The sequence below is a fragment of the Anarrhichthys ocellatus genome, unplaced genomic scaffold (assembly GCF_004355925.1).
Source record: "Anarrhichthys ocellatus isolate YVR2014 unplaced genomic scaffold, GSC_Weel_1.0 scaffold32, whole genome shotgun sequence".
Lineage (NCBI taxonomy): Eukaryota > Metazoa > Chordata > Actinopteri > Perciformes > Anarhichadidae > Anarrhichthys > Anarrhichthys ocellatus.
The window spans coordinates 2,156,888-2,171,324 of NW_022280062.1; the positions used below are offsets into that span (position 1 = coordinate 2,156,888).

Consider the following 14,437-nt stretch of genomic DNA (forward strand, 5'->3'; position numbering starts at 1 on the left):
ATATATATGAGACTCTCAAAATAATCTCAATGCCTCCTCCATTCTTGTTTGTAATCCTGGGTCAAAGTTGTAAGAAACTGAGAAAGTGCTTTACTGAAGTGTAACAGTTAATGTAACATCATGCAAAATGGAATATGTTTGTTTTTTGTTCAATTCGGAGAGTATTCAATATCGAAGAGTAATGGCCGCTAACAACAAGTATTCACGATTCAAATTAAAGGGAACAAGTCTTTTCACAAACGTCACTTGTGTAGGTGATTTGAAAATGAAGTTGAATTTCTGTTCACCTTTGTGGTCTATACTTAAGGAACAATTCCCAGTTCCAATGACACATGACACTTGCATGAAGGACTCTGGTGTGTGCAGATAGCCTGTAAGTTTCCACATTTCTCATTTATTTGTTGTAGTGAGGATCTGTCATGATACTGAATTCAAGTTTAGAATGTTTTGTATTTTGTAAAAAAGAAATTTTTACTGAAATTAAAAAAAATAACTGTCAGTGTAATACGAAAGATAGACATTAAAGTAGGAATGCTTTATCTCCTTATTTCAAGAATGTAGCTTTGAAGAAATCTTTGAAAAAATAATTAACTTCTCCCTTACCTCTTGTAGTAGCCATGCGGATAGTTATGGATTTATTTTGCTCGCGTTAGAGGCACTTGCCAATTATTTTAGCAGCAACGTTACTGCCAAAGAAACAGTTCCTTAACTGTACTAAAGTCTGTGGATAGTCCAGATTATTAATAACACTGTTGATGGAAAGAGACTGTTGCTGGTCAATTGTCCTGAAAACACATTATCTCAATCAGCTGTTTATGTTTTGGCATCCAAAATGAAAATATAATGTTCTGCCAAAGTTGGAACAATTGGTGCCACAAAAACTGGGCCCCCAGGAGGCAATGATAACAACAATACAAATAAGACTTTATGTTGAAATAAATAGTGCACGCATTAGAACACTGAATTTATCAATGGTACAATATGGTTTGAAGTCTTTGTTGATTTGTATTTTCCTTTGTTACACAAGGTCAGTGACTATTGGTCACATCAAGCTGAAAATCAGTACAATCAGTTATCATCGCAGCCTCATAACAGCACAAAGACAACCGCAAGGAAATCAAAATACTACTCGAAATACATATCCTGCTGATTTGAAGTGGGCATGGGTCAGCTGGATGAAGGTGTTGTCATGTATTTCTGCTGAACAAACAATATTAGACTTAAAATGTGAGAACAGTTGTGGGACTGTGTTGCCAACAGTGACAGAGGTTTCACGCACCAATCTTAATTAAGAACTATGTGCTAATATCATAATGAAATGTTTTTTTCTCTCTAAACTGTAACTTTGAGTGGTGTTTATTCAGTCATGAAAATTAAATGGTATGCAGGATTTTGAAGACAAGTTTCCAGTGCCTGTAAATATATATATATATTTTCAAAGTTGTAAGCACCACAAAAAAAAGTGTTGGGGCAAGAAACTTTGGATGAATATCTTAGAGTCTCAGCAAATAAAACCAAAGCTACCTACATGGCTGAATAACACCAAACACAAGTAAGAAAATTAGATTTTTTTGTAATTTGGGTAAATTGACCCTCTGAGATATAATGACCACATGTTCCAGACAAAAGTACGTCATGTATCAAGAGAATGATACAACAAGTTATTAACATGTTATTGATGAAGTGGTGACATAATTCTCTGAAGAACATGTTTCCAATGTAATCATCACATTCACTTCTGTATCATTTAATCTGTTGAATTGGATTTACCGCTCTAACAAAGCCTTTTTCAATTTAGACTTTCTCTTCTTGTGGAAATATGGCAACAACTGACTCAACCTTCGACGCAAACACAGACAATTATTTCAACTATGACTACGATGAGTACGATGAGGATGGAGATGAAATGTGCAACAAAACAAGCGTCATACAGTTTGGAGCGATCTTCACTACAGTGCTCTTCTCCATCGTGGTCATCCTCAGTCTGTTTGGCAACATCTTGGTCATTGTGATTCTGGCCAAGTATGAGAATGTCAAATCCCTCACCAACACTTTCATCCTGAACCTGGCTGTATCGGATCTCTTCTTCACCGCAGGTCTGCCCTTCTGGGTCTACGATCATATGTATGGATGGACTTTAGGGGAACATACATGCAAAATGGTCATCTTTGTCTTCTACGTTGGTTTCTATAGCAGTGGTATCCTCCTCATACTGATGACTGCCCACCGTTATGTAGCTGTCATGAATCCTCTGTCTGACATTGTGTCCACCACAGGCACCTACAGCGTCATAACATGTGTGATCATTTGGGCTGTGAGTACATTGGTTGCCAGTCCAGCCTTCATTTCCACCGGAGTGAACCAGAAACATTGTGGACATGCAGATTCTTACTGGAAGTTATGGGGAATCTATCAGCAAAATGTTCTCTTCATATTGAGTTCAGTGGTGTTCATTTTTTGCTATTCACAGATCATGTGCAGGTTGCTGCGTCCTACCGCACAAAGAAGAAAGAACAAAACTTTAAAACTCATTTTTACACTCACGGTTGTTTTCTTTGTGGGCTGGGCGCCTTACAATATAGTGATATTTCTAAAGTCGTTGTCTTTCGGGCGCCAAACAACCGTCGACTCAAAGACTTTGGCTGAAATGTGTGAAGCATCAAAACCACTGGATTACGCCTTTTACATCAGCCGACTTCTTGCCTTTTCACACTGCTGCCTCAACCCTGTGTTTTATGTGTTTGTGGGGGTTAAATTCAAAAACCACTTGAAGAAAATGCTGAAAGGCTGGGGTCACAGGAACAGCGGCATCCGCAACAGGCAAAGCCGACTCACTATCACATCGCTAACAAGTGGTGAAGAGTTTTCGATGTAGTTGATACAGAGAGCTGAAATGAAACCAGAAATACCGGGTTCTAAGAAAGAAGTGTCACGCAAATTCTGTCAAACCACGAAAAGTAAACACAAAATAAGTTGGATGAAAAAAATGCCGAATGAGACATTGCATTGACTTTGAACAGACGCTAGCCTGGAGATGTTTCTTTGCATGCTAACATTTACTAATTGGTACTAAACACAGCTGAAAAGGCTAATCTAAGACAGTGAACATAATAAGCATCATACCTGCTAAACATCAGCATGTTAGCATGGTCATAGTGAGCATGACGTTAGCATTTACCTCAAAGTCTAACAGAGCCACTAGCATGGCTGATTATATTATTCACTCAGTAGGCCTACCCTGCATAGTGGTCAAACTACAATAAGTTCCTTAATAGCTGACATAAACGCTGCAGCCTCTTTATTAGGTACAGCTGTACACCTGCTCGTTAATCAAAGTAAATATGAAATCAGTCGATGATGCAGGCATAAAAGCATGCCGACATGGTCAAGAGGTTCAGTTGTTCAGACGTCAGAATGAGGAACAAACGTGATCTATGTGACTTTCTGTGATAAAGTGATATGTACTGTACAATATTTCATGCACAATTGTATCCGATATTCCCCTCATAGTTTCCAATCAAACTGTGCTGTTATATGTTTCTATCCTTGCCCTATATTATACGTACTGTATGTGAATGCAAGCTGATAAATTGATAATACATTGCATTAGAGAAAATATAACTATGTGATTCACTTTGATTAACTGCATTTTACTTTTATGTTTTCACATCAATCATTTAAATCAATTCTTCCATATTTTCCCGTTCAACACTTGTAGGAGTCATGCAAGTGAAAGTGTTTATTTTCACATTATGATGATGTCATCATCATTATTTTTTGCTGTACATCTACATATTTACATCGACATCTATACTTTACAATAAAATGAATTTCAAAAATTAAGTTCTGAAGTGTCTCTGTTTCGAGTAACCCTCATTGCTGTTTCTAGGTAATGTTGTAAAAGCAGCACCTATGTCACCACTTTTGAATTGAAAGTGTATTCTTGCTCTTGAATTGCACAATCACTGACTGAATGTGAACCAAAAAGAGGAACATGGAGTTTATTGTCATATATGACAACTTTTCCTCCACAGCACACTTCAGCACAAGACGTAACCACCATTGTTCAGGGTAAGTTGCCTAAAATTTAGTGTAATTGCTCGCCATATTTTGGGGTGACCCACTTAATTGTTCTCCATATTGAAATGTTTATTTATTAATACACAAAATTGCTTTTTAAAATCCAAAATTCTGAAGGGTTGTAGACATTTGCTTTGTCTTCATTACATGTTGCCAATTTTAGTTTTGTGCCATGTTTCTCAGAAAACCTACAATGGAGTCCAACTCCACAGTGAGCGGCGGACATGTGGACGACAGCAGTGATGTGGTGTATCTTTGTGATGAGACGTTTGACTTCAACACTTTCAGTGGTGCCTTCTTCATTTTGATCTTCATCTTCAGTATCGCAGGCAACTGTCTTCTCCTACTTGTTCTCGCCACCCACGAGAACCTGAAAGATGTCACAAATCTTTTCATCCTGAACCTGGCCGGCTCTGATTTAATCTTTAGTTTTACGCTCCCATTCTGGGCCGTCTATTACCTGCACCACTGGGTCTTTGGTGAGTTTACCTGCAAACTGATTACTGCGGTATACATTGTTGGTTTCTACAGTAGCACCATTCTACTGACTGCCATGACTGTGGATCGTTTCATAATATTGGTGCTGCACAACTGGCCAAGCAACTCTGTAAAGAGGCAGAGGTTTGCAATGGTAGCCTGTGTAGCTTCCTGGGTCATCGGCACTGCTGCATCCTTGAGAGATGCTTTCAAAGTGAAGGTGGAATACTCTGACGGTATTTCCAGTTGTGAGGATCCCTCCGATGACCATGATATCAACCTGGGCTATTATCTCCAGGTGTCACTGCTCTTCTTCCTCCCATTGGCCATCATTGTTTTCTGCTATTCTGCCATCCTCAAGACAGTTTTGCAGGCTTCAAACAGAAAAAGGTACAGGACTGTAGTGGTGGTGTTATGCATTGTTGCAGCGTTCTTCATCTGCTGGGGACCTTTCAATATTTTGCTTTTCATCATGTCTTTTTATGAACCCAAAGACTGCGATACAAGGGAACGCTTGGAGATTGCCTATTCTATTTGCCGTATACTTGCCTATTCTCACTGCTGTATGAACCCTCTGCTGCTTATGCACTCACAAGAGTTGCGAAGACATCTTTTGGATCTTTTATGCTGTAAGAAGGCCAAGAAGAAGAACAGGGAAATAGACATTGGCCAGAGCGCTTCTGTTTATCAGAATGTACATTTTGTAGCACAAAACTCTGCTGTAACGTTTGAACTACACTCCGAATAGACTTTTTAACTGCCATAAATATTATTTATGTCATTATTTAATATGCTTGTGTATATATTATTATTTGTACAGCTTGTTTTTATGAATATGGATTTTTGTTTGTTTTATATGTGATAGGAACTATTGTTTGAAGTCGATATACTCCGCGCAAAGTGTTAAAGTTAATGTTAAAGTGATCATCTTTGAAGATTCATGTGTTTTCAAGTGGACTCATTTCCCTCTCGGTTGCGAGGTACGTTGTTCATGTACATTTGTCATCGTGCATATTTGTGTGCAAACTGTTTTTGTGTAATGTTAACGCCAGATTATTTTGTATGTCGAACTAAGGTGTCGTGTATTTCCTGGGGTGAGTGATATGGTATATGTAAATATTTCATAAATGTGCCAAGAAAATTATGATATTTGTAAAAAATAAAATAAAAAAAATGCTTTCACTGGAATATGTTTGAATAAATTTAAGTTGTAATCTATTGGTCTGTTTTCACTTTTGCTTTCCACCTATTGCAGTGACGTGTCATGCAAGTACTTCACTCTGGCAGTATCATATCAACTATATATGATGCAAATATTACAATTACTGAGAAGAACAGTGAGCATTGAGGTGTCTGCTGTTATCTAAATTGACAATGAATATGTCGTCATGTATTTTATTTGCTGAAAACAATTAAAAATAATCCTCCTCTTCCTCAAGCACGCTGTGGGTTGGAGAAATGTTTTGTTTTTCCATTTCAGCTCGGCCCTGTTTTTTTACATTTAAAATACTGTTTATTATATTGTTATGTAACAGCTAGTCCATATCTTTTGACCTTTATAACATATCCTCGGTTTCCCACTACATTTTCCATAAAAAATGTTTTAGACTGCATTACATACAGGATATGTGTTCATTAATGCATTACTTCATAGAGAAATGTGCACAACTGTTAAATACTGTATTTTAAGTATGAACTAAGTTGAAGATACAACGTTTGAAAATAAACCTAGTTTAGCTTAATGAAACGTTAGAATCATTTTACAGATCTTATCTCAGGCATCTAAAAACGAAACCCCTTCAAAAACCCATCGACTTTGAGACAGGGGAACAGGAAGTGCTAACATGCTAACTCATCTCCTGGTTTAGGACTTACTTCTGCAGCACTTTATGAAGGACTGCCCTAAAGACTTGAATTGGCTCTGCTACAGTTTTTTTTTTTTTTACTCTAAACCTAGTTTTAGCAACAATACCATGTCAAAACCAATAGAATCTAATTGACTGACCTGTGACTCTATAGTCCAGGTGCAGTGACGCTGCATCAATGTCTGCCCTCATCCCTTCTCTTCTGTCAGCGATCTCCAACAAGGAAAAGCTACACCAATGTGCATTTGTGTTCGTCCTCGCCATCGATTCTTCCAATGAACGCTGAGTTTCTGTTTAATTCCACCATACTCCCAGCCGCGGCTCCATTGCTATGGACTCTTCCCCTTACTGGCCTTTGAAGGCCCCACAGACACCAGACACCACAACTCTGGTATGTTGCGACATACGGAGAGCTTTCTCTGCCAGCGATAGACTTAACCAGCATTATGTGGACTTGTTTGACAAGGGCTTCAATGTAACCGACATTCATATAGGCCTATATGTAAACCCACAAACAAATGTAGTTAGCTAGTCATGTGCTATTGCATGGTTTTGGAAATAACTCAGGGTAGGTTCCCACTGTAAGTAGCCGATTAAGCTTTTTAGCAGGACAAGCTAATGATTGCAGCCAAAAAAAAAAGGAATTTAGCAAACAGTCACTTAGAATAACAGTTACAGAGAGCAGGCAGAAATGAAAATACCGATGAATTGGGTGAATTCCTGTTGTAGGTTGCATTATAGGTAAACAAACTGGCACATAGTGAAAGACAACACAGAAAGAAGTCACAGAGATATGTTGTGGTTATTGCAATATTGGCTTGCAAGAAAGAGGAAGCGGTTTGAATATTGATCTATTACACACAAGTTGCTTATTATTCCTCATTCATTTATGTTAATATCTGTGTTTTTGTGACTAAAAAGAAAAGATTAGATCTTAAAAAGTGAAATAAATTGATTCCCAGGACATTGCTTTTTGTTTGCAAAGTGTATGTTCTTGCTTACAAAGTGTATGTCACACAGTATTACCTGCATATCAGATGTTGTGTTTCTGTCCACACCTGTTTCGTCTCTGTCTTCATTATGTGCAAGCACCAATTAACCAGGCAATGTTCCTTGTGCGCCCACTTTAACAGCAAATAAAGCATTTCTATACCTGCAGTTTATTCCCTCTTCTTCTCTTTTTTTACACTTCGGCCCTGCCAATATGTTACGGAAATGTTTCCCTCTGGAGTGACCTTGTCTATGTGACACAGAATAAACAAATTAGCTCTCAGCAGCAGGGTCAATAAAATATAACAGACTGCATATTTGTGATTAAAATCATAGCCAGTCAAGTATGTCTAACTCAACAGTCCATGTGCTTTTGGTTGCGTTTCTTTTAAATGATGTGTGCCATAAATTCCAATGGTTTAAGTAATTTAACTCTATTATTTCACAAGCATTTTTTTGTTCCTCTTCTGTGGTCCAATTTTTTTTAAAACTCTGTTATATGTAATGTGTTTCTCCAGAGCCCTGTCAGTATACTTGAACATGGTTGAGTAGCACAGGCCTGATGGCTCCACGGGGGGTCCGCAAAAGAGTGTATAGGGACAGCTCAGTGGGCCACTGTAACAGCACTCGTATCTGTCTCCAGGGGTAGATTAAGCTTAATTAACTAAACCATCCAGCACGCTTGGATGAATGGATACAAGTCAAGGGCAGAGCAGTCACTGGTGTGCTCACACATTCTCTGGCAGGCATCGGGAGAGGATTTTGTACCAAATATTATCATATTATATGGAAGTGTGTGCAATAAAAGAAAGAAATTGGATACTGTAATAAAGCTGTGTGTACAAGTCACTAATAATACCCTGTATTAAGTCTCTATGCAGTCAAAATACAGTGACGTCTGAATAGAGACGATTCAAACCTGCATTGCACGATGCAGTTTGGGGAACAGCCTTCTTGCAATCTTGCATCAGTTCCTCATGTTACAACAATTTGAATTTGAGAGTTTGCTTTTTGGACTTCAAAGCATTTCTGAGAAGTGATCAAACCTCCGATAGATCCCATCTTACCTTGCTGTGGAGCGTCAGCTGGAGGGAAAAGGACTCAAAATGTGTTTTTTGGGGGATTTGTGTTTTTTAATATGCAAAGTTTATTATAAGAATTAATAACATCAAAAACCATAGAGGAAAAAAAAAAACTAGAGCAACACAGAAAAAAACCCACCAGATGGAGATAAAATAGAAAAGGCAATCTAAGGCATCCTACTTCATATCTTCGAGTCAGTACAATCTCTTTTCCCGGATCATTTTCTTCGCAAATGATGTTGTTGTTCCATCCTGTTTTTAGCCACAAGCTAAACAGCTGTTGTTGTTTTCTTATGTAGTCTCTGCTACTAGCTCTCCCTGGCCCTGACGTTCACTCCCCTGCTCTTCATTTCTCCAGGGCACCTCACCCTCCTTCTTTCACATCGATATCTCCCCTTTAATTCCAGTTATCTATAACGATAATTACTCCAACCATATGTGAATTTAATTGATGCCTTGAAATTGTGAAAATGTGTACGTGTATTTTGTACATATTGCTAATAAAGTCTTATTGCCCGTTAATCTGGACTGTCAGGAAAATACGTGCAAATCGATTAAGTGTGTCAGCCTTATCGTTACAAACAACTGTTTTCGTGAACAAATATGGATGACTTAATCCTCGTACGACATACACTGGGATGTATGACATTTCGCTAATGCACCTCATCCTGATTGAATTTGTCATGGGAATAAAATGTTTGAAAAAAGGATTAGATTTACTGTTTAACTCACACCGAACAAACACGTCTTTACTTTGAACAGTTATAAATTCAGCAGGGTGACATGTTTTGCAGTACATTCTTAAAAGATTTAAAAAAAGAAATACCCTATACCTCTCATGCTGCGTCTTGGCCTTATTTTGCCAATGCAGTGCTACATATCTCCACTAGAGGGGACAAGGGCATTGTCATAATGCTGTTTGTTTCATTATTACTGGACCACGTATTTGATAACAAGCTGAAGCCTCAAAGAATTAAGACAGAGATGTACTCTCTTACAGCCTGACAACAAAAATCATCACCAGTGGTCCCTAAACAGCTGCACTGCATTGAATACATTTTCATTATTATTATTATTTATTTTTTGAGTCATCAACTTTTTTGGCTGCATGAGTTTTCAAACACAAACGTTATCCACAAAGAACAAATGCAGTCTGTCTCTGCATTTCCGACACCATCATACCTCTATATTTTAGGGTCGCTCTCCTCGACTTACCTGCTGTTGTCAGATAGAAAAAACACAGTGATTAACTATGAAGGAGACTTAATTAACAAATCAAACATCTGGATATTCAGACTAAACCTACTGCAAAGGCTTAGCTGCCTCTTGTACGACTGGCCATTTGATGTATCAAACAATGCGTCCTGATGTTTCTTGCTAAATTTTTCCCATCTGGCTGTTTTCGTATCTTACCTTGTTTTTTCTTTTCTCGCTTTAAAACTTTCATTTTTACTTTTTCCCGTTTACGGGTATGTATCTTTTTTTGCTACTTTGTGGCATTGTGGACAATGACTGGAGAAGGACAGGGCCCTTGAGACAACATGACATTACACTGGAAACATGACATGGGAATAAACCTAAAATGTATGTTGCAAACAATTATACATAGGGCCTCAAATAAGAGGGAATAGCTGTGTTCCCTTGGTATTTTATTTCATTTTATTATGTTTTACTGTCACATCAGATGTTATGTTTCCACATTGGTCAAGGAATTACTAACAGTTAGACGTTGGTGAAGGTTTATGAGAAACCATTATGCAGGGTCAAATTGCTGAAATCGCTTAATTATGACAATTTACATTTTCACAATAAAAATGTACCAACCTGTATATAATAAAATACACAACAAAATAAAATAGCTGTAGTTTTAAAAAGACAACCCTGATTTAGTTTGGGATAAATTGAGCAAAGAAAGATAATAAAAAATCAACATAAACTTTTTGACTGTGAAAGTAAAAGACAAATGAATAAAAGAAAAAAACAGTTGGTAAGCAATATAATTCAGTTTGATAGCACAACACAAAATGACTCATGGTTAAACCATATTCACTTGTAAGAACTTTGACAGCAATTGTGTAGATATTGTGAAACATTAAACACAATACCACCAGTAGAATCCTGAAACTCTACGTGCAGTCTTAGCCTCATGCCCTCCTCATGTAACTGATATCATATACGATCACCACTGTCTAAACTCCTAATGCCTTTATTACATATTGGGATTGAGATTGAGATTAACAAATCAATCCTCTAAATCCTCCAAACACAATATAACATAAAATGACATTATGTAAGGGAATATATTTTAGATTAAAGTGTAACAGATTGGGCCATTAACATTATAAAACAGCAGTATTCCCAGGACATTTATTTATTTATTCCTGTAGCTTTCAAACTGCATGTCAAAGAGTATAACCTCATTTACATTTCTGTCCACAACCTAACATAACCTCACATCATGAAACGTCACAAAACAGAGCACAAACGTTTCAGTCCAAAGTGCTTTGCAGTGCGATGAATGAAAACATTTTTAGCTTGGATGGTCCCGATGAAAAGTGGACCTCCAGACGTGGCACTGGCTCTTCAGTGCTCTACCCACTGAGCTAATATCCAACAGACCATGCTTTTTGGCTTACCCTTCCTTATCCTCAGGCTGCACCAGCTGCCGTCTACCTCCGACCACACTCCACGCCCCTGATATGTTGTCCTCTATACCTGCTTCGTCCCTCCTCCTCTTCATCTGTAGGTGTTCTGTTCCCCCCTTTTTTGGCCGCAACTTTCCAAAAGGTGATCAGAAGTGATTTTCAATAGCACCGTGCATGACTAATGGTGGAAACATGTTAAAATCATCGCAGAAATGTCCTTGGGAAGACAAATGAATTTTCAGCAGAATAATTAACTTAATTAACAAATTTGCATGCATATTCATCAGGGCCATTGAAGTCTTTCCAGCTCAGCTTGATGAACGTTGCTGTGTAATAACCAGCTCATTTACATTCTGCCATCCACTGCCATTTGTGTGGATTACTGGGAAAAGGCAGTGTGTGTGTGTGTGTGTGTGTGTGCACGAAGCTAAGGGTACATTGCATGTGCAGACACTTTTCACTTTCCCTTAACATGTCACAGGGAAAGCTTGATGAATTGATTTGCGATACTGTTTTGTTGGATATACACTCCACTATTGGACCCAGCTGCCTCTCCTCACACACACTCACACACCCACACACACACACCAATATAGTGGAAGCATTCATATGCACATATTCATGCACACATACCTTGCGTTAATGTGACCGTGTGTGTGCTCTACACCCATATCTCCTTGCATCCTCCCACCCCCTCTCCCCTCACCCCCTTCTCTCTGGTGGGCAGTTCTTGGCACCGATCCTGAGTCGTAAACCCTCCTGGGTTGCCAGACTGTGCGTTGTAAAAAACCGTGAGGCCCTCCGTACCCCCTCCCCGTCTCTGCAGGGCAATCTTTAAAGGCAGCAAGGTGTGACGGCACAGACTGGCAGCTTGGCAGCCATGCCCGAGGATACCAACGCGCCGTCAGCCGTGAACGGGCACCATCACATGGGCTCGCCTAAGTAATACGCTCGCCGTACATGTGCCTTTCTCATGCCTCATCTGTGCCAGTCAGAGACAAAGGAATTCATTAAGAAATTTCACATGGCGTTAAATGTTGTTTTTTTTTGCCGGGATATAGTTAATTGGGAATTTCACACAAGCTAAGGTAACTGAGGGAGAGATTATCCAAATGAGTTCGGAAAAAGTTAATTACACTCACTTGGCTGTATGTGCCCTTAGATCTGGTTGGGCACGGAACAACAGGAAAAGTTATTTTACGGAAGCTTGTGCTGGATATTTCTCTCACAATATGTTTCTCATTCTCATTATGGAGTTTTCATCCAATTTAGGTGCCACCGAACAAGGTTAGAAAGAGACACTTCCTGGTATAGCAGCTTGTCAGAAGACCAGTATTATCATACCAACATAAAAAGGAATGCAAGGCATATGCTTTTGCACCTTTAACATAATCAATATGCTGCGCTGTCCTGAGATTTTGCGAGAGCAATTATCACATTTATTCATGAAGAAAAACAGGCATAAAAAAGCAGCATCACCTGACACATGAAATCTTGTGATATTCAGCATACTTTCTTCCCTTTGCCTCTGTGATACTTTCTCCTACGCTTTTTTCTGCAGACATATGTTTGACACTTGAAGCTGTTATCATAGCTGGAAGTGTGAAGGAGAATTGTTGCAGCTCTTGAGTGTTGTGACAGGAAAATGCTTTTCCGATACAGAATTGGCATTTTCAAGTCGTGTCTGATACAACATTGTTGGTCTTCCATACTGATAACAGCCAAGCCAAGTTTGCGAATCAGTTTCTACAGAACTGTTTTGACAGATTCTTTGGAGAAGAAGTTGTGCAATAAAATAGTTTCCACACTTATTGGAGGACAAATTACATTTTTAATGACATGTTTTACTCATAAAAAGATGTCATTTATTGCGTTGTCTGACCCTCTTTGTTTTGAAGCTTCCACTGAAGCAAGACGACTACAAAACACAAATGGACCATTAAACTGACCTTCAAACTGGGGCCTATGAAAATCAAACGGCTGTCACCACACTGATGGGGACCATAGCCCGTTTCCCTCCAGTGCGAAATATGAAAAACACACATCAGATGCTTATTTTCATGATCCTCCTTTTTGAAGTAACAACAACTCTCACGGCTCGAGTGAATAAATCTATGGAAGCTTCGATGACAGAACATGAAAGGAGGGTTTGCACGGATGGAAGCAGCAGACTCTCCCCTGCAGACTTGCTTTGTTGGCCTGCTGGTGTGGTTGTTTCTTTTCTATAATAGCTGCAGTACATTTTAAAATGTGTTGTCTGATCCCCTGCTAAGCAACACACACGTACACACACACACACACAGCGCTGTAATAGAGATAAAAATGTATGATGATAAAATGACACCTGGATTTGCCACACTATCACGATCTTCTGTCACTTCCACAAACATTAACAGAAAAGTGTATTTTCAACATTAGCTGCAAAACTTGGCCAAGTCTATCAACAAATAAAATCTTGTATGTATCCCTTCTTTTGAGGTGGGGGGGGGGGATGTTTTTGACGATGGTACTGTTTGATGGTGCAATTGATGAGAAAGTTCTGAAGAAAGTCCCAAAGCCTCAGAGGAATTTGATTACCTCCATCCATTATCTGCACAGTGAGCAATCACGAAGCTCACCATCTGTCATCCGTTTCATTTGCATCGTCAACACCTGCCCTGCCTGTTTATGCCTTCACATTTTTTATAAGCTGTCTTTCATGGCAGGGAAAAATGTTGACTTTTCCTTCTAAATACATTAATTCCACAAGTTCAAAGAACATATTGAACGCAAACAACTTGGTTTGTATCTGATAGAATATGGGGACTCTCCTCTTTGTATTGCTGCAGATTTAAGGAAAGAAAATACATACAAGCTGCTTTCACAGCTTAGTGAACATTTAAGTGTTTCATTTCATGGGCAAATTGCTAGATAGATAGATAGATAGATAGATATATAGATGGATAGATGGATAGATGGATGGACGGACGGACGGACGGACGGGTGGACGGACAGATAGATAGATAGATAGATAGATAGATAGATAACTCACTCAATTTCTTTATCACACACATCCCCCATCCTCCTGTTTGTTACGAACGCATTGTGCTGCACACACTCCCTCCCTCCCTCCCTCCATCCATCCCGTCTCCCATATCCCCAGGTGGTGCCGACGGCTGCGGGGCCCATTAGCGACAGAATTCCTGCCTCCAGCAGGCCATGCATGTCCCGAGTGACACATTTTTGGACCGGCACCAAGAATCCAACCCTCAGTAGACAGCTCACTTTCCTCTGCAGTCACCACAGTATGTGCATGGGT

General features: G+C 39.0%; 2 protein-coding genes across 2 annotated transcripts; both read left to right on the plus strand.

Annotated features, from left to right (window-relative positions):
* Nucleotides 1-351: 351 nt before the first annotated feature.
* On the plus strand, nucleotides 352-3,800 carry LOC116393256 (chemokine XC receptor 1-like). Its single transcript, XM_031865425.1, has 2 exons — nucleotides 352-373; nucleotides 1,799-3,800. The coding sequence occupies exon 2, from the start codon at nucleotides 1,820-1,822 to the stop codon at nucleotides 2,873-2,875; it is 1,056 nt and encodes a 351-aa protein (XP_031721285.1). The 5' UTR covers nucleotides 352-373; nucleotides 1,799-1,819; the 3' UTR covers nucleotides 2,876-3,800.
* A 473-nt stretch (nucleotides 3,801-4,273) lies between these two features.
* LOC116393019 (chemokine XC receptor 1-like) lies at nucleotides 4,274-5,305 on the plus strand. The gene has a single exon (XM_031864896.1). It carries the CDS (start codon nucleotides 4,274-4,276, stop codon nucleotides 5,303-5,305), a length of 1,032 nt encoding a protein of 343 aa, XP_031720756.1.
* Nucleotides 5,306-14,437: the final 9,132 nt, after the last annotated feature.

What these genes read in the sequence shown, in the direction of transcription:
- LOC116393256 (XM_031865425.1), top strand. Translation starts at nt 1,820, where the DNA reads ATGGCAACAACTGACTCAACCTTCGACGCAAACACAGACAATTATTTC.
- LOC116393019 (XM_031864896.1), top strand. Translation starts at nt 4,274, where the DNA reads ATGGAGTCCAACTCCACAGTGAGCGGCGGACATGTGGACGACAGCAGT.